At 31.7% G+C, this 26,645-nt stretch overlaps 4 protein-coding genes and 1 long non-coding RNA gene across 12 annotated transcripts in view; 3 read left to right on the top strand and 2 right to left on the bottom strand.

Annotated features, from left to right (window-relative positions):
* The window catches only part of LOC129942417 (protein Lilipod), a 50,044-nt gene extending 42,192 nt beyond the window's left edge, over window positions 1-7,852 (top strand). Inside the window, exons 9-10 of one of the 2 annotated variants that reach the window (XM_056051336.1) lie at window positions 2,720-2,876; window positions 7,703-7,852. In XM_056051336.1, the coding sequence (XP_055907311.1) occupies window positions 2,720-2,876; window positions 7,703-7,736 (191 nt within the window). In that variant the 3' untranslated portion in view covers window positions 7,737-7,852. Of the gene's footprint in view, window positions 1-2,719; window positions 4,363-7,702 lie in introns of those variants that run through there. The other variant, XM_056051335.1, reaches the window with a different exon arrangement.
* Window positions 7,853-7,896: 44 nt separating this feature from the next.
* Window positions 7,897-13,263, bottom strand: LOC129942418 (coiled-coil domain-containing protein 149). Of its 2 annotated transcripts, none has more exons than XM_056051337.1 (7): window positions 12,996-13,263; window positions 12,503-12,928; window positions 12,299-12,442; window positions 12,129-12,236; window positions 11,926-12,004; window positions 8,791-8,929; window positions 7,897-8,735 (listed from the first exon to the last, which is right to left on the bottom strand). In XM_056051337.1, exons 1-7 carry the CDS (start codon window positions 13,068-13,070, stop codon window positions 8,189-8,191), a joined length of 1,518 nt encoding a protein of 505 aa, XP_055907312.1. In that variant the 5' UTR covers window positions 13,071-13,263; the 3' UTR covers window positions 7,897-8,188. The 2 variants fall into 2 exon arrangements, with proteins under 2 accessions (XP_055907312.1, XP_055907313.1); XM_056051338.1 differs by having other exon boundaries at window positions 11,977-12,004.
* Window positions 13,264-15,150: 1,887 nt separating this feature from the next.
* On the bottom strand, window positions 15,151-20,542 carry LOC129942780 (uncharacterized). Of its 3 annotated transcripts, none has more exons than XM_056051850.1 (6): window positions 20,083-20,541; window positions 19,563-19,838; window positions 16,915-17,019; window positions 16,329-16,831; window positions 15,593-15,799; window positions 15,151-15,525 (listed from the first exon to the last, which is right to left on the bottom strand). In XM_056051850.1, exons 3-6 carry the CDS (start codon window positions 16,997-16,999, stop codon window positions 15,337-15,339), a joined length of 984 nt encoding a protein of 327 aa, XP_055907825.1. In that variant the 5' UTR covers window positions 17,000-17,019; window positions 19,563-19,838; window positions 20,083-20,541; the 3' UTR covers window positions 15,151-15,336. The 3 variants fall into 3 exon arrangements, with proteins under 3 accessions (XP_055907825.1, XP_055907826.1, XP_055907824.1); XM_056051851.1 differs by lacking the exon at window positions 20,083-20,541 and adding an exon at window positions 19,943-20,082; XM_056051849.1 differs by lacking the exon at window positions 19,563-19,838 and having other exon boundaries at window positions 20,083-20,542.
* On the top strand, window positions 18,672-21,012 carry LOC129942781 (uncharacterized). 3 transcript variants are annotated; one of them, XR_008781095.1, is made up of 4 exons: window positions 19,936-20,138; window positions 20,361-20,598; window positions 20,669-20,793; window positions 20,845-21,012. It is a non-coding gene; the product is annotated as an uncharacterized LOC129942781 (long non-coding RNA). The 3 variants fall into 3 exon arrangements; XR_008781094.1 differs by lacking the exons at window positions 19,936-20,138; window positions 20,845-21,012 and adding an exon at window positions 18,672-19,183 and having other exon boundaries at window positions 20,669-20,785; XR_008781093.1 differs by having other exon boundaries at window positions 20,669-21,012.
* Window positions 21,013-24,345: 3,333 nt separating this feature from the next.
* Window positions 24,346-26,645, top strand: part of LOC129953873 (dynein axonemal heavy chain 5) — a 106,637-nt gene continuing 104,337 nt past the window's right edge. For both annotated transcript variants that reach the window (XM_056067391.1, XM_056067389.1), the window contains exon 1: window positions 24,346-24,510. In XM_056067391.1, coding sequence (XP_055923366.1) covers window positions 24,430-24,510 — 81 coding nt within the window. In that variant the 5' untranslated portion in view covers window positions 24,346-24,429. The remainder of the gene's footprint in view (window positions 24,511-26,645) is intronic.

Genomic DNA, 26,645 nt, shown 5'->3' with positions numbered 1-26,645 from the left:
AACAGGGAGGTGCTGGGAGAAGATACAACGTCGAACGGCTACAATCGCCAGAGATCGCCAAATCCTTTTCCGACCGAGTGACAAGTAACCTCTCTCGAAGTTCTCTGCCGCCAACACAATGTATCGAAAACCAGTGGCAACATTGCCAAGATGCAATCAGAGAAGCCGCCTCTGATGTGCTGGGTTTCAAACAGCCACCAACAAGGAACCCCTGGTTTGATGAGGAATGTCGGCAGGCAAATGCAGCCAAACAACAGGCACGCAAAGCGGCGCTGCATAAAAGGACGAGAGCTGCTCGTGAGCTCTATGAGCAGAAGAGGCGAGAGGAACGCCGACTTTTCAGAAGGAAAAAGAGAGGGCATGAGAAGCGTGTGGTCGAAGATGTTGAGAGGTATAAAAGCAGGAATGAGGTTCGAAAGCTTTATGAACAGGTGAAACGAAATTCACAGGTACATAAACCTAGAACCGAAGGCTGCAAAGACGAAAGTGGAAACATCATAGTGGAACCGCAGTCAATGCTGAGGATATGGAAGGACCACTTCTGCAGACTGTATAACGGCGACGAAGAACTGAATCCCGCTGTCAGGCAGGATGACCCATTCGATATAGACGACGAAAGCCAACAATCCCGTCCTCCCGACTTAGACGAAGTAAAGATTGCCATATCTAAGTTGAAGTCTAATAAAGCCGCTGGAGCAGATGGCTTGAATGCCGAGCTCTTTAAAGCAGCTAGAGATAAGTTGGTTAGGAGCATGCACCAACTTATCTGTAAGATATGGTCGGAAGAAAACATGCCCGATGAATGGAACCACAGTATTGTTTGCCCGATCCTGAAAAAAGGAGACCCTCTAAACTGCGCCAACTATAGAGGAATCAGTCTACTTAACATCGCCTATAAAATCTTCTCTGCCATAATATGTGAACGTCTAAAGCCCATCGTCAACAACCTGATAGGTCCTTATCAGTGTGGTTTTAGACCAGGAAAGTCCACAGTTGATCAAATATTCACATTACGGCAGATCCTGGAAAAAACTCAAGAGCACCAAATCGACACCCACCATCTTTTCATCGATTTCAAGGCCGCATATGACAGCATCTACAGGGATGAGCTGTATAGAGCCATGTCTAGTTTTGGCATCCCTGCCAAACTCGTCCGTTTGTGCAGGATGACCATGGAGAATTCACGCTGCTCCATAAAGGTTGGAAACAACTTAACAGAACCTTTTGATGTCAAAAAAGGTTTTAGACAAGGTGATGCGCTGTCATGCGATTTTTTTAACATCGTGCTTGAAAGAATAGTGCAGAGCTCACACGTCAACATTAGAGGCACTATCTTTCAAAAGTCTGTCCAATTACTGGCATATGCTGATGACATTGACATAATCGGAAGAACTCAGCGTGATGTCAATGGGGCTTTTGTGAGTATTGAGGCAGAGGCGGCAAAAATGAGTTTAACGGTTAATGAGGGCAAAACAAAGTACATGCTGTCGTCTAGAAAGGACATACAACACCGACGTTTTGGTCAAAACGTCACAATCGACAGACGTACCTTTGAGGTAGTCAAGGACTTCGTCTACCTAGGCTCCGCTGTAAACGCAGAAAACAACACCAGCGCTGAGATCAAACGCAAAATAACTCTTGCTAACCGCTGTTTCTTTGGACTAAGAAAGCAATTGAGTAGTAATGTCCTCTCTCGAGGGACCAAAGTGTTGCTATATAAGACCCTTATCATCCCCGTCCTGCTATACGGTGCAGAAGCATGGACCATAACAAAAGCGGATGAAAGCACCTTGGGTCGCTTCGAGAGAAAAGTTCTTCGTGTGATCTACGGTCCCGTATGCATCGAAGGGGAGTGGAGGAGAAGATGGAACGACGAACTGTACGGGCTGTCCAGCGACGTAGACTTAGCAAGAAGAGTAAAAGTCCAACGACTAAGATGGCTGGGTCACGTAGAGCGCATGGAAACCAATGCTCCGGCCCGGAAAGTCTTCGAATCCGCACCCGCAGGACAGCGCAGTAGAGGAAGACCGCGGATCAGGTGGCGCGCACAAGTGGAAGGTGACCTCACCCAACTTGGAGCACGAAACTGGAGACATCTAGCTAGGGACCGAGCTAGATGGAGAAGTTTGTTGGGTGAGGCCCTAGTTCACACAGGACTGTAGCGCCACCTTAAGTAAGTAAGTAAATGTTACACTTTTGCAAACGATGTACCGAATCGTGAATATCCTCAATGTATACTCAAAAACATTTTGTTTTAAATGAGCAATTACAATTGTTCAAAATAAGTTCATATCCATGACAGAAAATAACTGCACAAGTTGAAAAAAATTGAGTGAATTCTTGACATAACATAAACAGCTTTTATCCTATGTTCGAATAAAATAAAATCTTCCATCGGTTTTTCACTCTTCATTCTTTTTTCCATTATAGTGCAAATGATGTTATTGCAAGTTAATTATCGCCGAAAGAGTCCAGGGGTTTTGTAGTTTTCGAGAATTTTTAATATTTAAAGCTTAAATTAACTTGTAAAGAAAATTATCTCTTTATTATTTATTCATCACTTTTCATATTTATTTAACTCTTTTTCATTTCATTCTGCTCAAAAAAGCAAATTTTATTTAACTACATGCTGCACACTGCTTTCCACAAATAATAAAGTATTCTTATATGCGTTTTGATAAATATTTTTTTTTTCGATTTGTTCTTTACTTTTTTTCAGGCATTACAAATTTCGATCTTCTCGGAGACTTCGGTGCCATCGAATGGTTGGGTAATTTTCAAATTGTTCTCCTTTACAATTTGGTTTTCGGAACCACAACAGCACTCTGTCTGGCTAATAAGTTTACAGCAACTGTGCGACAAGAACTTTGCGCTCGGTTAGTAGAAAACTACGTTATCTTCACGAATTACATGTCATTCATTAACTGATGTTTTGTCAAGCAGAGACCAACAGTAGCAGCAGCTTTTGCTGCTGCTGTTGCAAGGACTGCACGCAAAAGGCACAAGTTTTAAGTGATTAATTTAAAAAAAACATACACATTTTAATTATAATAATCTACATTTACATATTATCAACATAACTGCTTCAACTAAGAGCTACAATATAGCGACTAAAAAATGTTAAATAATATTTAAAATAAAATAGACTGCCTTTAAAGTATATTTAATTTTAGCTCTTCAATCATGCAGTTCCACTAATCGATATATAAACTTATCACAGAAAAAAATGTAATTGTAAAAACTATGAATTTGATAAATGATATGAGAATAAGTATGAATTTTTCGAATTTATACAAATATTCCGATTATGAAAGATTCTGTGAGAAGCTTGATTTTTTCCAATACACAATAGCTACTAAATTTTCAATTTAAATGCATAACAAAAACAAATTTGTATCGCAAATATGTACATAAATTGAAAATATGAGTACCTTATGGGTATACGAAAAAAAAATATTGCTAATTCAAATATCGAAACAAATTAATTTTCAGTTTTAAAAAAATGCACTTACTAACAATGAAAATACACTAAATTATTGTCAATCATTATGTACGTTATGTACGATTTCGTTAAGAGTTTGCGTTAAATATTACATACTGTACTTATAAATATATATATGTATTATCTTATTTAATTGTACTTTAAAATAATCCTTACATAGTTATAGTTAAAAAGCCAAGAAAGAAAACAGAAACGAATGCTTTTTCTTTTCATGCGGCTGTTTTAAATCTAAAAGTATGTTTAGTTTATGTATAAGTTTTACCAATTTATTTTTGTCTTTGACTGTAAAAGAGTGAGTTATAATTTTAACAAAAACAACTATTTTTATCTAAAAACAAAACTGCAAAAAAGGCAAAGAAAAAAACAAAAATTTACAATGATATCACCTCCCTAGTCGTTTAAAAATTTCATTTTATTATGTATAGATTTGAGATTTTTTATATGTATATTTTTAGATTTAAAATTTAAAAGAAAAATAAGGAAATTTCATTAATTTTCTTTCTTATTTGTGAAGAATTTTTTGTATCAAGTTTAAATCTTATCGTTGTATAAATTCATCAATTTAAAATAATTATTTAATTATGTTTATTAAGATTTTTTGTCTAAATGATAATACTATGTATTTTTCTTCATTTTACATTCTTATTTTGTTTCCTTAAAATGAAAAAAAATAAAATAAAATACTTCAAACTTATGCAGCGATATTGTTCAAAAAATTATTACTAATCTTGTGACAATAAAATATTTAAATGCTACTAAAATTATAAAAAAAAAATAAGCTACATTACACCACAAAGTCATAAAAGTAAAAAGTATTCAGTTTAGAGAGAGAAAATAAAAGATTTTTATTAAAATTATAATACTTTGTTCATTAATTAAGGCTTAACTTCGTTTCTTTAAAGATTTTCATAAATATATAATATATTATACATTGAAAATAAAGCGACTACAGTTGAATAAAAAGGAAACATTTATCGGTTAAAAAAACGATTATGGTTAAAAAACGAACGAGGTTCAAAATCTATGTTAAAGCAACGTAACGATATCGAAGGATTTCGAAAAAAGTTCTTAACTTTTCCCGATTTAAATTTGTTCGCTTTTTAATTTAAGGTTTATTGGTATACCCCTTAAAACTACTGTAGGGATATCGCTCGAGAGAGCCTTAAATATAAAATGATTCCACTTTATAAGATTTGCTGTACACTTTGTGGTCGCTGTATATTTCCATCTAATAAAATTAACCCAAAGATAGCTTATTTATTGTGAGCCAGAGAAATGGAAAGGATTCTTAAAAAATCACAACGCCATTTTTATTGGAGTTAGGAAAATAAATCTCACGATGTTAGATTTGTAGATACCTCATTGAAGGAGTTGGTATCTACAAATTGAGATAGCAAAAACTAAAATCAACTTTCAGCTGTTCACAAAAAGCAGTCAAACATTCAGATTTCGAAGTCGAAAATTATTATAAAACAAAATTTTCAATGGATAATTTTAATAATGTATCGGATTCTTCTTTCCAAAAAAATTATAAAAAATTAAAATTGATTTTGTTTTTGTTGTTTGTTGTGTTCTTTCAAATTCAACGTACTGTCAGATACCCACATATACTAGAATTTCTTGGATACTTTTAGATTCCCTTTTAGCATCCCAGCTTGTTCTTTCAACGTAAAACACCAACAAAAAATCCGGATATCTGAGATTTTCTGTTAAGTAAAAATTTGCCGTTTATATGGACTTTAGAAATAAAAAACAAATTGGTAGACTCATTAGAAAACATTTTTTTTGACAGATGACAGAAAGAACATTGGCCGCATTCACAAAGCTAGTGGCTACGTAGTCAACATTCAACTAGCTTTATGAATGCAAAACTACACGGCAAAGCTAGTCAATCTAGAACTGTCATATTATTGACAAATGGAAATATATAAAATAAGAAACATTTTTGAATTGATAACTTTATTTATCTTTTGTGTTTTTAAATTCAATTAAATCAAATTTAAGACACAATTTGCATGATTTATATTTGTATTTAATTACTGAACGATTTATTTCATTTTGAATTCGTGTGTCTTTACCGAGCAGCTAATTCTGAAACGTCAAAATCATTCTCCACTAACTTTGTAGCCGAATTTTTTACACTACGTCGGAGGGGAAATTTCAACTATTTTTGTAGTTAGATTTAGCCAATCAGAATCCTTTGACTACGTAGCCACTAGCTTTGTGAATGCGACCATTAATTTGGTCGTGCAAAACCATTTTTAAAATAGGGTGTTAACATTATTGATAGAAAATTAGTTAACATTTTTTAATAAAAATCGGTCAATATGGGAAAATCTTTTAATCGTGTACACTTATGTATGTAGGTTAAACAGAGGGTTTTGGAAGAAATAAAAACTTTAATTCACATTTCAACCGTTATGTTAAAGAAAATGTACTAACATTTTGTTTTACGTCATATGAATGACGTTGTTATTAAAATCAACTAGCTTTTGAAATAAACCTACATACACCAATGTATATTTTTAGAATGTACTACTTTTTTTTTTTACCGCCTCGTCGCAAGATTCCTTTTTCTATCAGAAATTTAGTTGCGATCTTTTAAAATCGGTTTCATTTCTCTTTTTACTAACAATTGCATGCTTAAGACTTTTTGGTTCATTTAAAATTTAATGCTTAATGTTCTTTTTTGCTGCATTTAAATGCTCAAAAGAAAATAAAGTCGTACATACAAAACAAATTTTTTTTATAGAAATCAAAACGATAATAAAATAATTTCATTTTCATTTGGGAGCAGTATAACTTTCAAAATAATGAATATTTAGTATGCCAGTCATTGCAGTTCTTTATCCGTTTTTCTGTCAAGAAAGCCCGAAATTCGCCGCTTTCTTCGTTTTCTTAAAACCCGAAAACTTTATATTTACAAAGTTAGCATGATACTTTTTTGTTTTTTTTTTTTAAACAAAAATTTAAAAATTAAATTTGAATTTACACTCCCTAAATTTTTAGAAGTATAAAGTTAGCATTATAACGTTTAAAATTTTGAATTTTGAGCATGCCAATAATTGCCGTTTTTTTGTGCCGTGAGAGCCAAAAATTTGTTTCTGTTTTTAGTCAAAAATTAATTTTGAATTATATAAAGCATGATACTTTGTAGTTTTTTGTCAAAGATGTATTTAGAATGTTGAAACAATGACCACCTTTTATTCGTGAAAACCAAAAATTTTGCCATCCTGCTTATTTTACAATTACAAAAAAGGGTTTTTTATGCTAATTTATAAAAACTGATTAAATATTTATATTACCAAAGGTTTATTTTAGAAATCAGCTGAATTGTAGCTCTAGTAAAGCTTTAAACAATTGGTTTAAGAAAAATATATGAAGAGAGGTACTTACGCATATACGCAATTACTTGTTTTTGTATTTTTGTATGAAACCCTTTTTGGTAAATTGTGGAAAAACTAGCAGAGCGGAAAATTTTTGGTTTTCATGGATAAAAGGCGAAAGTTGTTTTCATATTCAAAATGAGTTTAACTGGTTTTTACCAAAAACAAAATATGTATGCATTAAAAAAGCAGGATTACGATAAACAGGAAAACCATGAGAGTGGCAAGTTATTGGTTTTCACGAATTTTGTATTATTGTTATTGGTTTTGGCGAAAAACAGAAACAAATGTTTGGCTCTCACGGCACAAAAAAACGGCAATTATTGGCATGTTCAAAATTCAAAATTTTAAACGTTATCATGCTAAGTTTATATTTCTAAAAATCCAGGGAGTGAAAATGGCCCCTGGCTTTTAAATATGTATACGATCAGTTCCAACAAGATGCCATACTTGGAATTTTTTGAGACAATAATAAACACCCTATTTATATCATACCAAAAAATATTTAATCTCGACCAATTACATTACCTCCAAAATAGTTTCGATGTTTTTAGGCACAAATATTTGTGAGTGTTAGATTTTTACCACTTGAGCTTATCTGATTTATTACAAATTTTGCATGTTATGTTTACGAATTTCTTCCTTAAGCATGCTTAGCATTGGATTTTGAAGCTATATGTTGGAAAACAAATAACAACTCCATGCTTTGAAACATCGTTACACACATACATCTTCACAAAAGACATAAATAAATTTTCGAATCCATTTCAAAAACCATTTTCCATCAATATTATTTAATTTTTATTTATTACAGATTGGGTTCGTTGATGTTCTTTGTTTTTGGCTGATATATCTTTTCATCTTTCCTTTTTTTTGTACATACTTCGTTTAGCTGTGATTTTAATAGAAGTAAATAATAACGAAATATATTTTATACTACGAAAAGTGTGTTTTTTTTTTTTTTGAATACTTATCATGTTTCGTAACTTTGATAAAAACAGAAAGTGGTTGAGTATTGATATTTTTACTTTAGAATATTTTTATTGTTCATTCCTTAACACGATCTATCCTTTACAATTTTACATAGTTATTTGTTTCAGTAACTTTTCATATGCCTATACAATACACACAAATAGAATTGGGTGGGTGAGGGTTATATGGAAATAAGAATAACGTAAGTTTGCATTATTTAAAGATACAAGCATTTATACGTTTTATATCAATTCCCTGACTAAAGTACAAGTTTTTTTTTATATTTACTTAAAAAAGGAAGAAAGTACATTTGAGAAAATCTCATATACTAATGCGCAGCATCTTCGATAAGTGATTCCTCGAATTCTTGAACATCCAAGTCGTGTAATGCTTTTTGCACCATTGCAGCCAATTCCGGTGGCAAGTCCTTAAGATCGTCTAAACGTTCTTTGGCAATAGACGATGTTATCGATGTAGCCTTCTTGGTGTCGACATCTTTAAATGGATACAACGAAGTCATAATGTCACTTGTGAGCAAAGAACATTGAGCTCCGTTGCCAATGCCGCTACCGCTTCCAGCGACATCATATTCAGAAGAGAGAATACTACGACCAGATTCGGTTGATAACGATGATGACATACCATCTTCTTCGGAGACTCTTGAGGTTTTTTGTGAATCATCAGGTTCCGATGACATTGTACCGGAATCTTCAGTAACGTTTGGGGATTTCGGTTCGGTGTCAACACTGGAGGGACAATAGCCATTGAGAAGAATTTGTGATGGCGAAAAACATATAACATCAGAGGAACCAGATTCACAGCCAGAAACAATCTGAATTCGTTGTTCCAGTTCGGCTATTTTCGATGCTAGGATTCTAAATGAAAAACAAAAATGTAGACTTATAGAATCTGTATAGGTTGGCTACTTACTTATTCGTTTTCTTTTGATGATTTAGAGCGAGATTCTTATCGTTGAGATTATCCAATAACGCTAAGCATAGTGATTTCAGATCGGCTATGGTTTCTGTTTTTGTAGGCAAGTCAACACCGTTATCTAGTAATTTTTTCACTACAAAAAAGCATCGTTTTAAAATTAGTTATAAAGAATGTAGTTGTTTCGTGTGGGAACAAGTCAGTGTAAAGATTTATACAAGAAACTACAAAAATATTAAGTTGATAAAACAAAAAATTGATAAATGGGAAAAGCGTAATTGAATAAAAAGAATTGACTAATGCAACAATTTACTAGCTACATAAGTAATTGGGTTTTCTTGCAATTTATTATCTTCCTACTTCTATTTTGTGTTTGTTTGTTTATTTGGTTTATTAAATTAAATTGCTAGTTGATTTTAGTACAAATGTCCTATGTAACACCCTGTTTTTTATAGATTTTTTTTAAGAGTATAAATATAAATTTAAAAAAAAAAATATTGTGTTAACATGAATTGCATCGTTCTGAACACTCCCGCCTTAAAAAATAGGTTCGCACTTTCTCAACCATTCCGGATGATTGGCATATCTCAAACTACAAACAAATGAGTGGCGATTTAATCTCTAATCCCAAATGTACGGAATGGACACCATATTCGAATGAATATACTAAAAATTGGACTTTTGGTAGACATTTAATAAAAGTCGAATCATTTGTCAAGCCTTTTTGAGATACGATGGATGAAAGTTATTAGTCGTATTTCTTATTTTTTTGAAACACTTTCAAAGCTGATTGTTCTCTTCTTGAGTCAGACTTGGCCCCTTTAAGAGCATTCTTACGAGCCGCTCAGAGCGTGAGATTCGTTTTTCATCGTTTCGTCCATACTTTATTCTAAAAAACACCTTAATTAAAGATGATAACTGATAAGTATCTGGATTTTAGATGATGTTTGTTAGATACTCATTCCAAGACATGTAACTAAACACTACGCCAAGATATTTGTATTGATTAGACACACCACGCTACTCTTCTGCCACCATTGCGAAATATTTATATTTCCGACTTATCATGAATGCAGTAAGTCTTAAAACCCTCAATTAGCTGTTGCAAACTGGAAGGATTATCTGACAACAGTACAATATCGTCCGCATATAAAAGGGCGTTAATTTGAAGATCGTCTAAAAGAATACCGATTGGAAGTTCCGCATGAAGATCATTTAAAAACAGAACTAAAATAAGAGAGCTTAGCACAGATCCTTGACGAACACCCTTCTTTGTGGGAAAAAGTCTGACAAACACGAACCATCCCAAACAGCTGCATTAGTATCCTTATAAAGAGACTTTATAGTAGCCAGTATCTTCGCAGATATTCCCAGAGCCGATACCTTATAGATAAGAGCATTCCTGTCAATGCTATTAAAAGCGGCCTTAATATCGATGAAAAAAGCGACGAGTTTCTTCTTTTAGCAGGGTTGAAGTTGAATTATGCATGAATGATTATAAACTTGGTCCACAGTAGAATAGTTGGTTCTATATGCAGCTTGAAATTCATTGATGATGTTGTTTTTTTCTAACCAAGCTGACAGTCTGTTTAAGAGAACTGTAGTAAACAACTTATAGAGCGTATTAAAAAATAAAAGTCCTCTGTAGTTTGATACAACATTTGTATCTCCTTTCTTGAACAGTTGGTATATAATGGATATTCTGAAAGATGATGGTAGCGATGCAGTTTCAAGAATCTCAGTGAATAACTTCTGTTTTTCAATAAGAGATGGAGATGCTGTTCCATAAAAACTAGGAGTTTTCAAATCTTTTGATGAAGATATAGCAGAATATATCTCGTGCAGTTCAATGGGGTAATCTAACTCAGGAACATGTCTCTGAGGAAGAGCGTATGAGATACTAGCTGAATCATTTGATTACGAGAGTAAGCTTTCAAAATGTATTTTAAATTCATTTACTCTTATCGACTATCCGCGTATTTGCTTAGCAATCGTCCACCACTCTCGGGCTGAATGAACATATTCAAGTAAGGTTAAGGTTAAGAAATAAGCTTGTTTTTTGTTTTGTATACAATTCTATTTTTTTTTTTAGTTTCTACGACATGTTTCCAGGTTCAGTTTTCTGAAGAATTTAAGGTTTTTAAGAGTATTTTTCTTGCATGGGAGCTCCGTTTGCTTCATAAATACAGCTTTTGATTGTTTTGCATCGTTCTTCAATTGAATCTGTTGATATTATGATGGAGGGTACAATTGACTCGAGCTTATTTTTATAAGCAACATACCATTTTGGGTCATACCATTTTATTCTAGAGATACCTTTTTGGTTGGTATTTTCTGCTGTTACGAAAGATTTTAGGGAACAAATTGGAAATGCTGGAATGAGAAAAAGTCCAAATCAACGAATTTAGAGATTCTTTATTCTTTTGTGTCTCTGCTCCCAAATAACGATGGCTTCTTGAACTTCAGATATTAGAGGTAGTTTATCGTGATTAATTTATCGAGCTTATTCTTAGCTTCTGCTAAAATTGATGTTTAGAGTTTTCATTGGAGGAAAATTTGTGATGATACGTTCCCCAAACTTCCTTTTTCAAATCTACAAGAGAATTTTCTTGAATAACTCCATCTGTAAGTTTACTTTAACAGCCCAAACTCGTGTTCTCATTCTATTTTCTACGTTGCAAACACATTCTTTCTTCGTTACTACTTTTCCCAATATTTTTCTACCGACCTCAAACGCATTTACATGATGGCACTTTTAAATGTTGTTTCTTTAAAAGGACTTCAATTTTTTAAAAATAACTTTACTACCGTATCTAAGAACATGTTAAGAAAGCACTTCATGCAAAAAAGAGAAACAAATCGATTTTTTGAGCCCATCACATGGCTTAGTAACGTTGTATTCGTAGTCGTTTATCCAAGAAAATATTTTTAAATGTTTAAAAATTTACCACAATGATTTTCACATAAAAATCGATTCATCGAATAAATATAGAGCTTGGTCAATTTTTACTTAATTCAATAAGACTGGACTGTGGACAATTTTTTTAAAAATAAAATCAAAATAAAACTAAATTTAAGCACAAACATAATAAAAACAATAACAACAACATCAACAAAAACTAGCGCGTTTACCTTGCTTATGGGACATAATATCTTGACTGTTATTTCCTAATTTAATGATACCTTTCTTGCGTTTTGCATCCAGCATTGCCTTGAATACAAATTGTGTGATAGCAAACAAATGATTTTATAAGACACAAACATTGTTAGTAGCTTATTCTCTCTATATTTTGGATGCAAGTAGAATTGGACTAATCTTAATTTAAAATCTTTACCTTATACTTGTTCATGGATTGTGTGGTAAACTCAAGTTCGGCTTCGGAATTCTTCAGTCTCTCTTGCAGGTACTTATTTTCTAGAACTATGCTATCAACGTCAAGAAGCTAAAGAGGTATGAAAATACAAATATAAAATAAATAACAAGAAATCGCAAAACAAGAACTACCCTTGGATGTGATTCGTTGGCCTTGAGTGCGAGCAGTAGTTCATGGTTCAACCGATGTGCTTTGCATTTGTAAGCATCTCTCTCGGTTACAGCTTCTTCCTTTTCGTCCAGAATTGCCTTTAAGTCAAAGGCTAGCTGGGCATTCTACAAGAGAGCAATCTAAACATGAACCACTCTACAAAATGCAAATAGTTTTCCTCTTACTTTCTTCTTGAGATTCTCTAAATGACAAATGAAATCCGCCTTCTCTTGCTTCCACTGATCTTCCTCCCTATTCAAACTGCTTGATACCGATGGTTGGACTTCCTTAGACATTCCCACTGAACCTCGAACTCTTAAAACTTCAATGTCTCCCTGTAGTTCGCTAAGTTTTTGTTTCATTGCTTCCAACTCTGTGGTAAGCTTGATGTTCCTTTCCCTTGTGTCATGTAACATACTAGCCACCGACGACTTTCCACCAAAGCCACAATTGTTATAATCGGTATTCCTACGAACAGCCGAGTATCGTAATTGCAGAGTCTCTGCCATTAGCTTGAATTGATCTCGTTCGGTGCGAAATTGTTCGAGTTCCTTTCGTAAAATGTGTAGGGCCTCGATTTTACTTTGTAACTTCCGGTGAATGGCTGAAGCCTACAATCAAAAAGAATTTAAATGAATTTAATTGTTTTTATTGTCAAAATTATTTGATTTTAAATACTTCGACATTATAATTTTCCATATGCTCGCCAAAAAGTTCCAATTGAGAACCGTGATGTGAATCGATTTCGGACATTTTTGTTAAGACTTTATTATTTTTGAGGAATTATTGTTTGTGTTTTTCTTGATTTGAATGAAAATTCATATTTATTTTTTGGTGCGTTATGAGAAAATCAGAACGCAGGTGAAAAAAGTAAAATTCTTGTTTTTCTGCTGAAGGTTTTTCGATTTTTTTTAATTTTTCCACTTTTGACGTATACATGACATATAGATCTGTCAAAATATTTGTTTTTGGAAAATAGACGTGTTCCATGATATAAATATTTGAGGCTGTATGCTGATTTTTTGCTGAACACAAAATTAAGTTCTGTATTTTTGTTAAGGAAAGTTTACATTGTCTCATTGAGAAGAAAACCGTCAAACGTCAAATACACAAGAAATTTTAATTAATGCTACACTTCGAACAGATTTTCTTTAAAGTTTTTTATGAAAGAACGTTACTTCTATAATTGAAAAATCAATAGGATAAAATAAATTTCTAAAAACAATAATGAAATTCAAAAATTCAATATTTTAGTTCCGTCTTCTGCAGAAAGATTTTTTATAGTTATGAAGGTCTTCTTTTTGATGGGTGTTGTCTAAAAATTTTAAAATCATGTCCACTCATATAAATGATATTATTTTTTTCATATACAAATTGTTGCTTGTTGCTGACGAAATTGATAGTTTTAAGCATGATTTTGTTGAACTTTTGGTTTGGGATACGGCCAAGACTTTAGTTATAGTTTTAGACGTAACATAATATTAAAAGGAAAACAAATTCATACTTAGTCTTATCTTATCAAAGGCCTCATACCAAAAAAATTTATAATAGGTCTTATCATATTAAAAACATTCTGTTTGAAATTTGCAGTTTGGTTAAATGTGTGTTGCACTTTTAATTTCTCAAAGGGGAAAAAAAAGTATTCAAAAATCAGACTCAGCTTTATTCCAAAAACGTATGAAAATAACTCAAGGATATTCTAAATTTCCAAAAAAGGAAATTAACGCCTTGTGGGAGTAAATTAAAGGAGAAAATGGGGTTTTCCAAGGGTAAAACAAATCAACTTCTTCTTGATCTAGATATGTCAAAACACAAATTTACCCCGTTTTTGGATTCTATAGGGTAGAATAAATTGATTTGTTTTTGATTTTATATCAAACTCGCAGATCTGGATTTTTCGTCAGACTTTCCCCTCTTTTCAATAAAACTAATACCATTTTTTTAAAAATGTTTAGCTGGGAAGTTGGCACTGCCAACTTGGCAGTTCTACTGCACTAGTTAACACTTTCACAAAGTTAAACTAAAACAATGAAAAACAAACACCAATCGTTTTGATGTCGTTGACTTAGGAGGGTATTGACAGCCTCTTAAGGGAACAAATCAAGTTAAAAAAATAAATTCACATCAAAAGTGAAGAATTATGAAAAAATCAGAAAACAAATGCTGAGGAGATTTAAAGACACTTACGCCAAACAAACAGACCGGTAAAAACTCTGTGAGATTGAAGAGGTAAAAGGAATCGAAGAAAAGGAGAAATTCTACAGCAGAAAAACGAAACTAAAATGCAATTTGACCAAATTGAACAGTCGAGAACGGAATACAGTCCAAAGTAAGACTTATCATCTATAAGGACACACAAAGGCTTTTTATAACGAAGGCTTTGTCATTTTATTTAACTTTGTTTTCAGGTGTTACAAATTAATTTCAATTATAAAATATTTATGCTGACAAATGAATGTTACTGATACTTTGTCTTCGAATTTATTAAATGCACCTCTTAAAATCTTTAGCTTTAATTTCCCTCTCTTTTGGAAATTTTCAAAATTTATATAAAAAAATTCAATTGCGTTTGAATCCATTTTTGATTAATAACAAAAACGATTATCAACCTATCAACACATTAACAACAAAAACTTAAAATAGATTTTTCTCTTCATATTTTGAGGTAAAGTAGCTGCCTTAAAACTCCGAAAAAAGATTTCTATATGGTAATGATATTTTAGATTCGTTTGGGGGTTATGAAGATATATACATATACAAAAATTCCTGAGCTTCGAAGGGACTCTTTATAGGGTGCGATTATCCTTATTTTCATTAAAAAATTATTAGGCAAAAATATTTTGAGATCTTTTTATTGAACATTTTTTTTTAAATACAAAAGAAAACATTTATCGCTTCCACTCAATTTTTCAAAATGCAAAGTTTTCTAAGCTGAATCAGTAAAATTTCGAGATTTTTATTATAATATGTACACGATGCAAACACAAATTAACTTATACAAAATGTGTTAATTTTCTTTTTAATAACTTTCAGTATAGCATTTTATTTCGCCGGAATGTCTTGTTGAAATGCGTTCTGGCATTATTTGAACGTTATTGCGATATTGTAATATCCCTTCTTGTCGTAACTTTCGAGTTAAGTTTAAAAATTTGTTGTAGAGACAACCCTTTGGATTTTTGAGCCCATTTCTAGCTGTGTAGTATGTGTTCTAAAAATTAAAAAAGAAAATACATACATGTTTAATAATAGGATGTGGATTCAGTAGGTATACATACCACATCTTCTCTAGGAAACATTTGAATGATATCATGTGATATTTTAGCAAAATCTTCTTGCACCAACCACTTGTTCTGGCGTACAACCTCATTTATAAGCAGAGTAACAAGCCTTCTGCGATGGCTATAATCGAAACTACCATTAACTTCATAGTAAGCAATAATTTGTTGTCCTTCGGGGCTATTGGAAAGAATTTCACTCACATCCTGTTAAAAAGTTTTTATTTATTTTTACGCTAAGAATCCTTTATAACATCGAGAAAAGAAAGAGTGGTTTTTAGACATTTGTGGTTTAAATTTAGAAATACTTTTTCGGAATTATTCTTTTTGGCAGCTGTCACTTGATTTATGCTCAATTTGGTTTGCCATTTTTTTGTTATGAATTTGCTTACTTCTTAGCAACGTTTGCAAATCGTGCATACATATTTATTACTATAACAATGCAATGGTTCAATTTGAGTGACACATCGCGTCTTAAATTTGATCTACATAACGGATCAGCAGAGTCAGTAAATTTAGCTATAGCTGATGTTGGGAAGAAGAATGAACCCATCCGCAATCGCCATTTTTGGAAGGATGGAGCCATTTGCAAAAAATTATTTCTAATAATAGCAAACTCATATTTTGGCCTAATATTAAATTATATGCGTTTTATTTCTCTTCCCACACGTCTGAAAAAACACCCTTTCTTTCAGTATGACAGTTCTTATAATATTTAAAAAATTAAAATACTTACAACATTACAATTATTACTGTTTTTCTTTGTCGACATAGTAACATTAAATTTCTTCGCTTCTGGTGTTTCCGAAAATGGACGTTCCAAAGATGTTTGTTCCTCTTCTTCTTCTGATTGATCTTCATCAAAACCACCTCCACCACCATTAACATGTGGTGGAAGGATGATGTTCCCATTTTGAATTTGCATATGTTCACTTACTTCTTCTGATTCATAATCAGAATGCATTTGTTCATCCTTTACGACAGTATTTAAATGGGGGATATTATTTGTGGGCGGGGGAGTCTCTTCACTATTACTTGCTGATTCTAATTCAATTCTGGGGTCAATTCGCAGTGAAGATGACATTGCTGGTGGTGCAGATCTTCGTTTATGATGAAAATTCCGTCGACGCCATTCTTTAAGACTTGATCGAAAAATTGCTCGTCTACCAATTCTTGGTATAAGTTCGCAAATGTCTTTTTCAGTGAGACACAATAAAGCTCGAGATTCGATTCGGTGTACTAAAATATTATATAATTTAATAAAGAATATATAATCGTAAGAACGTTCAGAGTAGGTAAAATAGAGATATACGTGTACTAACATTTGAATTTTGATTGAAGATCTGATAAGCCCCATGATGAAAGCAATGAAGAAACATTCGTTTCTTGAGACATGGTGTTTCGCATATGGATTCTTTGGTGATGTCCTATTGAAAAAAATTAAAAACAAGTGTGTTAAGAGTTTTTTTTTAAAGTTGATTCAAGTTATAACTGCTCCTTGTCGTCGCAATACATTACAGTAATAACATAAAAGCTTTGCTTTTTTTACTTTTGCAAAACTAAAACTACTTGTGTTCTTAAATTAAGTAAATATGTACCGTTATATATTTAAATAAACTAATTGAAAGTTAAATTTTTTAAAATACTTACTTATACTTATTAATCAATTCTTTTTTAAGCATTTCTGACTTTTTCATATATACAAAAATATTAAGTAGGATTTTCAGTTTAATGTCTGGGTCCTTTTTTTAGAAGTATAAGCTGAAGTTGGTTACACTATTTTAACTAGCGGCCATTTTGTCAACTTTCAGGTGATTTACTTTAAGTTTAGTTTGGCTTTTTAAACATAAATAGACTGACGCCTAAACAACGCTTCCAAATTGTGAACATTTATTTTCAAAATCGTGGTTCTGTTCGAAACATAAAATAAGCGAATTTTCTAATAAAGTGATAAAATCTGACTATTGTGCCTTATGAGTTGGTGGAATAACTATGGTGACCTTCATAGAGCCATAATGTGCAGAAGTAATGGTATGAACAAGACGGCATGGTGGGCAGCGCAACATGTCGAACAGATAATGCCATAATTGAATTATTGAAAGTAACATTTCATTCATTAGGGGCCTCAGATCTTCCAATTTAACCTGGCTTGAATAATTTTTGAGTGGATCTGTGAAGCCAATAGTATACACCGATAAGACCAAAATTATTGAACACCTGGAGAACAACATTGGCTAATGTGAGGCCATAAATATTGCAAAAACTGATCGAAAATTGACCTCTAGATTTGAATATATACATCTAAACCGGTCGTGAAGGTCATAAGTTGAAATCATATTGAAATTATAATTCCAAAAAACAGTCTTTGCTTTATGCCATATAAAAAAAACTCTAGAAACCTCTAAAAATGCTCTCTCTTAAAGGAAGCGGTTAAAAATAATTGATAAATGTTGTGTCGAAATTAACTTGCAAAATCGAAATAGACAATGGTTTCCTCTTGCTCTTGGAGGGAGTTAAATAAAGTGGTACAAATAAAATTTTCTGAAGTATCTAACGATGAAGACATTTAAAAAATGACATATGCAGGTATTAACACGAATGTACTTGGTACAGATATTCATACTCATCAGTTGAACTAACCATAGATTTCTAAATAACCTGCTAAGAAAGGTTGTAAAAGAATTCAATCTTTTGGGAATACAATTACTAGCAGTGTTTTATTTTTCCCAAGGTTTAGATAAGGATATTTATTTATATGACTTACAACAATAAAGCGAAAACATTTTCTATGTTTGGATCTATTCTTGAGATCCAAATATGAGTTTTTCTATTTGACACCAGGTTACATTTTGTCTGTTAGATTTGGTATCACTTCCAATTATTTTTATAAAAGCAGTGTTTCCGCATTACTATTTTTATGTATTATATGGATTAGAAATAGACCCTCTCCCATAGTAAAATATGCTTGTAGGTATTAAGCACCAATACCCGTTATTATATCCAGTCGACAAATTTATAATAGTCTCACCTTTATATTCGCCTGAAGCCTTTGGATTCACTTGAAGTCTTTCCACTTTAATTTACATATGTACTTTATTTTATTTTCCCTTTTTCTAAATTTATGTTTTGATTTTGAGTTAAAGTTAGAATGAATTGTTTGAAAAATCTTAATGTCTTCCATTATTTATATATTTGTCAGTTAATAATAATATTTCTAATATTTAAACAGATAATTTTAATCGTATGCTTGAATTAAATTAAACTTTTCTCACGGTTCCAACAAAAAAGTAGCTGGTCATCGTATTTATGAAGACCAAAATATATAAACTGACCCATTCACTGACCCACGCAACGCAACCATATCATTGTTAGTCACCAACTTTCGATGTCATATGTCAACGGTTAAAATTAAAAATTTAAAATGTGTAATAAAATTTCACTTCACACTTTCACACTTTAAAAGAATAACAATGTTTCAAAAAAATGCAAAGACTTCAAAGGAATACAATTATTTCAAAATAAAATGAGGCTCAACTTTCCATTACTGGCAGCACGAATTTCGCCTCGCGGTTTTTTTTATTCGATAGATAGGTATGTGCATATAAATAAAAACTATATTTCTATTTTAAATTAATTTTCAAAGTTCACTTTTTTACATACAAAACACAGAAAAATGGCGTCAAATGATTGAAGACAAAATTATTGCAATTTTTTCAAGTTCAAATTATTGCAGATCTCAAAATTTTAAGCTTAAATCTCTAGATGAATTCAATGAATCCAATTTTTGTATTGAAGTCATAAAAGATTACATATCCAAAAAATTGCACTATTTTACAATCTTGCTGCTAAGTTTATGGTCTACATGGGTAATTTAATTCATCAACATAAAAAATAAAATTCTAGGAACGTACCTACATCGCTCATAAAATTACATTCTTTTCAATCTTTAAATTAATAATCATCTATTTACCTATTCAAGTTAACATATAGTTAAGACTGCTTCACTTTAGCGGTATTTCAAAACCAACGACAACGAACCAACAACACACATTCCGGATTTTTTTGTTTATTTTTTAGCGGCATATTCCAGACTTAATCGCCATCGTATTTTTGTTGCTATCAAAAGCAACAGTTTAGTTGAAACCAAATTTTCCAAACAACAACATGCACTTGTAACGAGTTACGACTACCGCACAAAAGCAAAAGGGTAGTTTGTTTTACAATAACCAGCTATATCAGCACATTCCTCAAAAAAAAAATGGGGTGGTAAAAAAATTATAATTTTTCTCCTATAGACAACAATAAAAAAAATACTCAAAAAGATGCACACAAGAATACAACTCTACGTACCTAGCACCAGATACATAAATTGTAAAACTTTTTGTCTCTCATATTGGTTCATGGTGGAAAATAATATTTTTCAGCGCATGCCATTTGATGTCTGCCATCGCCACTGGCACTGGCGCTGGCTCTGGATTTCTAGTTCTTACCTTCCTCGTCAGCCATGCCTTGCGTCAATCGCCTTTACCACCTCCTTTAACTATAGGTATATATTATTTTGTATTAAATTGTAATTATTTTATTTTTTTATTCACAACTTATTATTATTGTTTACACTTCACTCACACTCCCGAGGTAAAATCCAAAATTTTAAAACAATTTGAAAATGCAAACGAAGACAATATTCTGCCGACAGCGACAACGAAAACGAAGCAAAACCAAGTGGAAAACAATGAACAAATCAAAAATTGTTTTTTTCTTTTTTCAGATACATAGAAAGGAATTATGCCGGGTGATGAAGTTGGAAGACGTAAAACTATTTATATGGTATTTTGATAGAATTAAGTAAATTATAGTTTTTAGAAAGTTCCTCTTTTAACAAATTGATATATTTTTGTTTTACAATTTTTATCTTGCGAGTTCTGACAACACTTTGTTTTCCTGGTTACTGCTTCTACCAGACTCAACCAGGGAAATACAATGCCTTCTACAAACCTGGAACAATTGTATGTAGTTCTTGTGTACCTACATAATATACAATATGTACAATAATTAGGATATACTGTTCTTACACAGGCGTTTTTAAGGGGTGTGTGGTTAGCGTTGTCTCATGTTATTATAATTTTGTGTTTTGAGAGCAAATTGAAAATCGATAGGTGACTGTGACTGGAGATTAATTCGAATATCTAGCTACATCATCAGTAGGTAATATAGTTTTGTTGTTTTTTTTGTTTACATTTTGTTTTTATTAGTTTCTAGGTATATTTATACATTTGGTAAGACAATGATATTTTTTATTTATTTCAAAATCTTAAGGTTGTTTTCTTTTGATGATGGACTATTTAAGATGTTATTGTAATTTATTTCTAGGCACCTAATATTCAAACAAAATATTATATTTAAGCTGAAAGTAAAGGCTGTGTTTTTTTTTTATGTATACATCTTTGAAATGTAATAAAAGAAAGATTATGTTTTTTAATTAGCACGAAATTTCTTTTTTCTTAAAGATAATCTTCTGCCATTATAATTTAAATATGATTTATAGCATTTGAACAGCACGACTTAGAGGCGAATTCTTTGGGCCCTATTCCTAACGTCAATTGTGACAAAAGCTGTGTACTTTTTGAAACCACAGCTCCTTCGCATCACGGATGTTTAATAAATGACCAAAAAAGTCAGTAGCTAGCTTCACTATCACCACGTTCTGGCCAGCATCGTTTTTAAAGAAGTACGAACCAATTATTCGAACGACCCGTAAAGCACACCAAACAGTCCGTTTTTATGTATGTAACGGTAGCTCGACATTAAATTGAGTATTATCATCAATCGAAATACAGCAGTTTTCTTGATTGTCTTGTTCATTCAACCAAAAGTGAGCTTAATCGCTGAATAAAATAATTCGTTTTTGAAAATTGGAATCAAAATTGATCCTTAAATGGCTTAAATTCCTGAAATACAAAATCAAAGAAAATGATTTACAGTTTAAAAAGTGTTGCCAACTTAAAGTTTTATAACTCCATTGTTTAAATGTAATTTTAGATTTGAAAATTTGAAATTCAAACGTTAAGTTGATCAGAGTTTGTCAATTGCCAAGAACTATAAACTATTTTTCAAAAAAAGTGTGAATGAGTTAAAAAAGCTTTCAACTTTATACTTTTTTGAGATACATATTAAGAGCTTGACGTTTGTAAGTCTTTGAAAATATAGGCAAATGTTACTGGATTTAAATACATCTTTCTATAAGTTTAGATATTCTTTACGAAATGGATTTTTTTATTGTAGAATGGAAACATATTTTTTATTCCAAATTTATTTTTAAGAGCAATCATGTTTATAATTAGGAACGTATTACTTTATTATCTTACGATAAAACAAAATACTGTAGAAATAAAACAAAAAATGTTAAAAAGTTTCTTTAAAGATGTTTAAAGCTAATGACCGATACTATCTAGATAGTATACGTTAGAGACTGGGATAAAGAGTATTTGAAAACTTTCGTAGACATCTTTAATCTTAAAAACGAATCTTATGCTGTCATGATTTTGACAAAAAAGCTTTTTTAGTGAAGTTTTGATGATAATACCGAATCTGAAGTCTGACTTTAGCTATGTGCTTGAATACGCTAAAATTTAAAAATTCCTGTTTTCAAAATTATTTTTGTTTTTTTTTAATATAGGAAATTCGTCATAAGAACAAAACATTACTTTTATTACGTTTTTCTATTGAAAATCACTTATCTGTAGTTCATTAAGAAAACTAATGAGGAATTTAGTTAAGGTACAAAATTTACTGGAAATATTTAAGATAAGTGTTCTACATTTCGAAAATCATCACAAATTTTATAGAAGTGCACTACTGGGTGGCAGGAACATGCTCCTGAATCAAAAGACACTGTTTACAAATAGTACTTATATTTTAAAATTTAAAAATTAACCTTTAAATCAAATAACTTAAATAAATAATGCCATTTAATTAATCAAAAATGGGAAAATAAATTTAATGGTTCGAAAATCGTTAGAGAATTGTTTTTAAATTGATTTTTAGATAAAATTTTGTTGGAATGCAGTTTTGAAGTGGTTATAAATATTATATTTAACATTAAAATTTCGTTACAACATGTTGACCTTTTTTCAAAATATCGAATTTATAATAAAATATATTTTTATCTTAATTCAAAAAAAATATATGTACTTTTTATATCGAGCTTTTTCTGCCATTTCATCGTAAGCGACGATATAAATAAAAAAGAAAATTAAAATTTTCTAGTAACTCATGAAGCCTTGAATGCTATTGTCATGTCTTAGTTTAAGCATAATTAATAATTTAAAATACTGCTTTAGGGTATAAGTGGTTTAAAAGACAAGTAGTAAGCTTTTGATTTGTCTTGTTCGATTTAATTATTTTGGCACTAACGATAAATTGGCAGAAAGGACTCGATATGTCGCAAGTAAAAAAGAAGTTCATGAGTTAAAATAGTCTCAAAACCTAAAAATGCTGTTTAGGTCGTTTTATTATTTCTTTAAATTTTTGAGTTCCTTGTAACCTTAGCTGTTAACTTTAGGAAATAATTTCTGTCTAGTATTGCTGTTTATAGTAATAGATTAGCCACATTCTGAAACTTAAGATGAAAATTATAATTTGGTTAGACATTTCATAATGAATAGATGAAACCAAAACAATAGTTCGGCTGGAGCGAAGCAACAAAACAATCGATTTATGGAATGAATCTTTTGGTGAGTGCATTATCTCGCGGCTCAGGTTTGTGGCGTGGCCTCAAGGGTCAGAGGTCATTAGATTTAACACAACTGGACTTTTTTGTGGGGTTATGTCAAGTCACTTGTCTACGCAGACAGGTAGGCTCCATTTGCTAAACAAATTGGACCTCATGTCTGGAATTTATATGAGACATCCATGATAGGAACTTGCCCAAAATTATTTAAAAAAAATTATTACAAACCCTTATATTTATAATAAAGTTAAATTAAAAAAAAAAACTTAAATTAAATGCTTTTTATTTCTTCTTTAAAACTACACCCCAGCTGTTCGGAAAATGTACATATGAATAGTCGAAAAAGAACTTTCTTTTACAGTCCGAATGAATAAACGATCAATGATGTGATAGCAGATATCATAAGTTTCTTTCCGAGCGATTAAATAAAATAATTGTATGTAACTCCATTTAAACCTGCCTAGTGCAAACAAAAACAAACAAAATAAACTATTTATTTACTTAATAGTAAGCTGTTGATTTGTTCATTCAATTTCTGCAAAATGCAACAGTTACAGGATACACAATGTGTGAATGCCGAAAAGAACTTAACTTTGTCATGAATGGTATGAATCCTTTCATGTATTTTATTATTATTACAACCTTGACTTCGTCTATTTTGGGGTAAACACGACGTTTTACTTATTCGTGTTTTCAAAACAATCGAAACGTTGCCGAAAATTTTATGAATGAATTTTGATTCTTTAGTAACCAAGGTATTTCTTACCGGTTTAGGCTCTCACCGCCCATCACCAACGACGCGTCGGTTCTATTATCACGATTTCTTTTCACGAACAGAATTATAGACATATTATTTTTATAATTTATTTCATTCATTCCATCAGTTTGATGGAAAAAAAATGATAATGACAGTAATATAATATTCTTGTTTAAAAATACCATCGCATTGCGTTTCTATATCAATTATGTTTGATCAATACTTGAATCAATTGTTCGAAAGAAATTCCATCAGTTTGACGGAATTTCATATACGATTCATTAAAAATATAAAAAAATAGTGAAAATATTCAAAAATAATATTCATTTGTGCAATAAAAGGTAAAATATAATGTTTGTCCATAAAAATAATCATGGACCAGGCGATTCTGGTAGTTCTGACGATGAGGAAGAAGTGGGAGACATATTACAGGTATATTACAAGGACATCATCATTTTCATATGGATTATGTAATATATTTTTGTAAATATTATAAAACAGTATTGAAACTAAATGAGAAATAACCAAATTTCAGATGTATCACTAAAACATGTAAATATTATATTGTAATCGTTTTTTCAGTTTTAATTGCAAACATATTGTGTACTGTTTTTTAAGACAAAAATTACATAATATGAGTATAACCTTCGAACAAAATTTAACTTTTAATCTATATTTTTATTTTTTTTCTCCAAGTCTCAGGTCATAATTTTTGGTTGAATAATTGCTTTATGTAACATAATATTACTAAGCATATGAACATATTCCTATTTTTCCTACGGGATGATTGTTGAAAAAATTGTACTTTAACGAGTCAAAATTTTTGGAAATTTAGACTATTTGATCTTTGCCTGTTCCCGAGTACTAAATGGTTTTGTTAATGCAAAAATGTATCCAAAAGCTGTTTGTCGTTGTTTAAAATAGGTGTAATTAAAGGTTGTCCCAAAACTAACTCAAGATTTGAATTAAATAGAAAACGCCGTTTTTAGTCTTTTGATAGTTATATTTTTATTGACTCGTAAAGTACATAGGATAGGGTTATGTATGGAATAACACATCGGACAAATGGCCTCCACGGCTTTGCATGCACATGCGCACTCTTTTGTTGAAATTTTCCATGACCATTCTGCATAAATGTGGCTGAATTTCATTGATGCAGCGTTGAAACTCCTCCTTTAATGCACGGGTGGTTGTGGGCTTGTTGACATAGACTTGTGATTTCAAATAACCCCATAAAAAGAAGTCTAATGTTAAATCACACGATCTAGGAGGCCAATTTTGATCACCGAAACGAGAGAGTACACGACCTGGAAATGTCTCATGCAGTAATTAAATTGTTTCACGGGCTGTATGACATGTGGCACCGTCTTGTTGAAACCACATATTGGACACATCAATATCATCCAATTTTGGCAGAAAGAACTGTGTAATCATGTCGAGCATCAGTAACAGTCACTGCTTGACCAGCATCATTTTCAAAAAAATATGGCCCAATTATGACTCCAGCCCAAAATCCACACCATACAGTCACGCGTTGTGGATGTATTTGTTTTTCGAAAATCACATGTGGGTTCTCGGAACCCCAAATGCGGCAATTTTGGCGATTGACAAAGCCATCAAGATGAAAATGTGCTTCATCGCTTAGGATGATTTTGCTCGAAAAATCAGGGTCCACTTGTTGATGTTCAATAATCCATTCAACGAACTCTCTTCTCTGTCCATGGTCATTAGGCTTCAATTGTTGTGTTAATTGAATTTTGTAAGCATGAAGACACAGATCTTTGGTGAGTATACGCTGTAGAGAGGTTCTTGAAATTTGCAATTCTTGTCCACGACGTCGAATTTGGACGACCAGTGTGTTTGGCGTCTCCAACGGATCCAGTCTCCATGAATTTTTCAATTAATCTCTTCACAGTTGGCGAAGTTAAAACACTATTCCGACTATATTTTGCATCAAATTTTCGAAGTGTAGCCGCCAAGCTTTCACTATTTTTGAAATATTCTTTAATAATGAAGACACGTTGCTCTATCGTGTAACGCTCCATTTTTAATAACCCTATACTGTTAGCTGTCAAATTGCTTTTTTTCCAGGGTTGCCAACACTTCACTGCAAAAATGGCGGTAAATTCAAATCTTGCGTTAATTTTGGGACACCCTGCCTCAAGATATAATAGTAGAAGAGAAATCAGTGGATTTATAAATGTGGATCAACTTAGTGAATAAATCTCCACTAGTCTTCTAATTGAATTCAATAAATGATTTTAAAAGACTACATACATTCACAAAAGACTGGATTCTTTTACAAGTCTGGTTCGAATAAATTGATTAATTTCTGATTTAAAATCAGTTTTATGAACGGAGTATTGTGATTTGTTCAATTGTAAGATTATGGTAAAAATATTTCAGAAATATTTCTTCCTCCAATATGAAAGCAGTAAAAAATTAATAAGTTTTGGTAGTTGGGAAGATATAACTTCTCACTTAGTTTCTAAAAACGTAAGGGGACTTCGTAATAAGACTGCTAACATTTTCTCAACTCTTAATCATTTCCACGTGCCGTTTTCGTT

This window comes from Eupeodes corollae, chromosome 1 (assembly GCF_945859685.1).
Source record: "Eupeodes corollae chromosome 1, idEupCoro1.1, whole genome shotgun sequence".
Taxonomy (NCBI): Eukaryota; Metazoa; Arthropoda; class Insecta; order Diptera; family Syrphidae; genus Eupeodes; species Eupeodes corollae.
Note: the sequence above shows the minus strand (reverse complement) of the source record. Positions and strands in the feature narration are given on the sequence as shown.

Coding starts and splice junctions, on each gene's coding strand:
- LOC129942418 (XM_056051337.1), bottom strand. CDS start 13,070: ATGTCCGAAATCGATTCACATCACGGTTCTCAATTGGAACTTTTTGGC. Junction 12,237..12,298: donor CCAACGAATCACATCCAAGG/GTAGTTCTTGTT, acceptor ATACCTCTTTAG/CTTCTTGACGTTGATAGCAT. Junction 12,005..12,128: donor AATCCATGAACAAGTATAAG/GTAAAGATTTTA, acceptor TTTGTATTCAAG/GCAATGCTGGATGCAAAACG.
- LOC129942780 (XM_056051849.1), bottom strand. Junction 16,832..16,914: donor TCTTCAATCAAAATTCAAAT/GTTAGTACACGT, acceptor ATAATATTTTAG/TACACCGAATCGAATCTCGA. Junction 15,800..16,328: donor ACAGTAATAATTGTAATGTT/GTAAGTATTTTA, acceptor ACTTTTTAACAG/GATGTGAGTGAAATTCTTTC.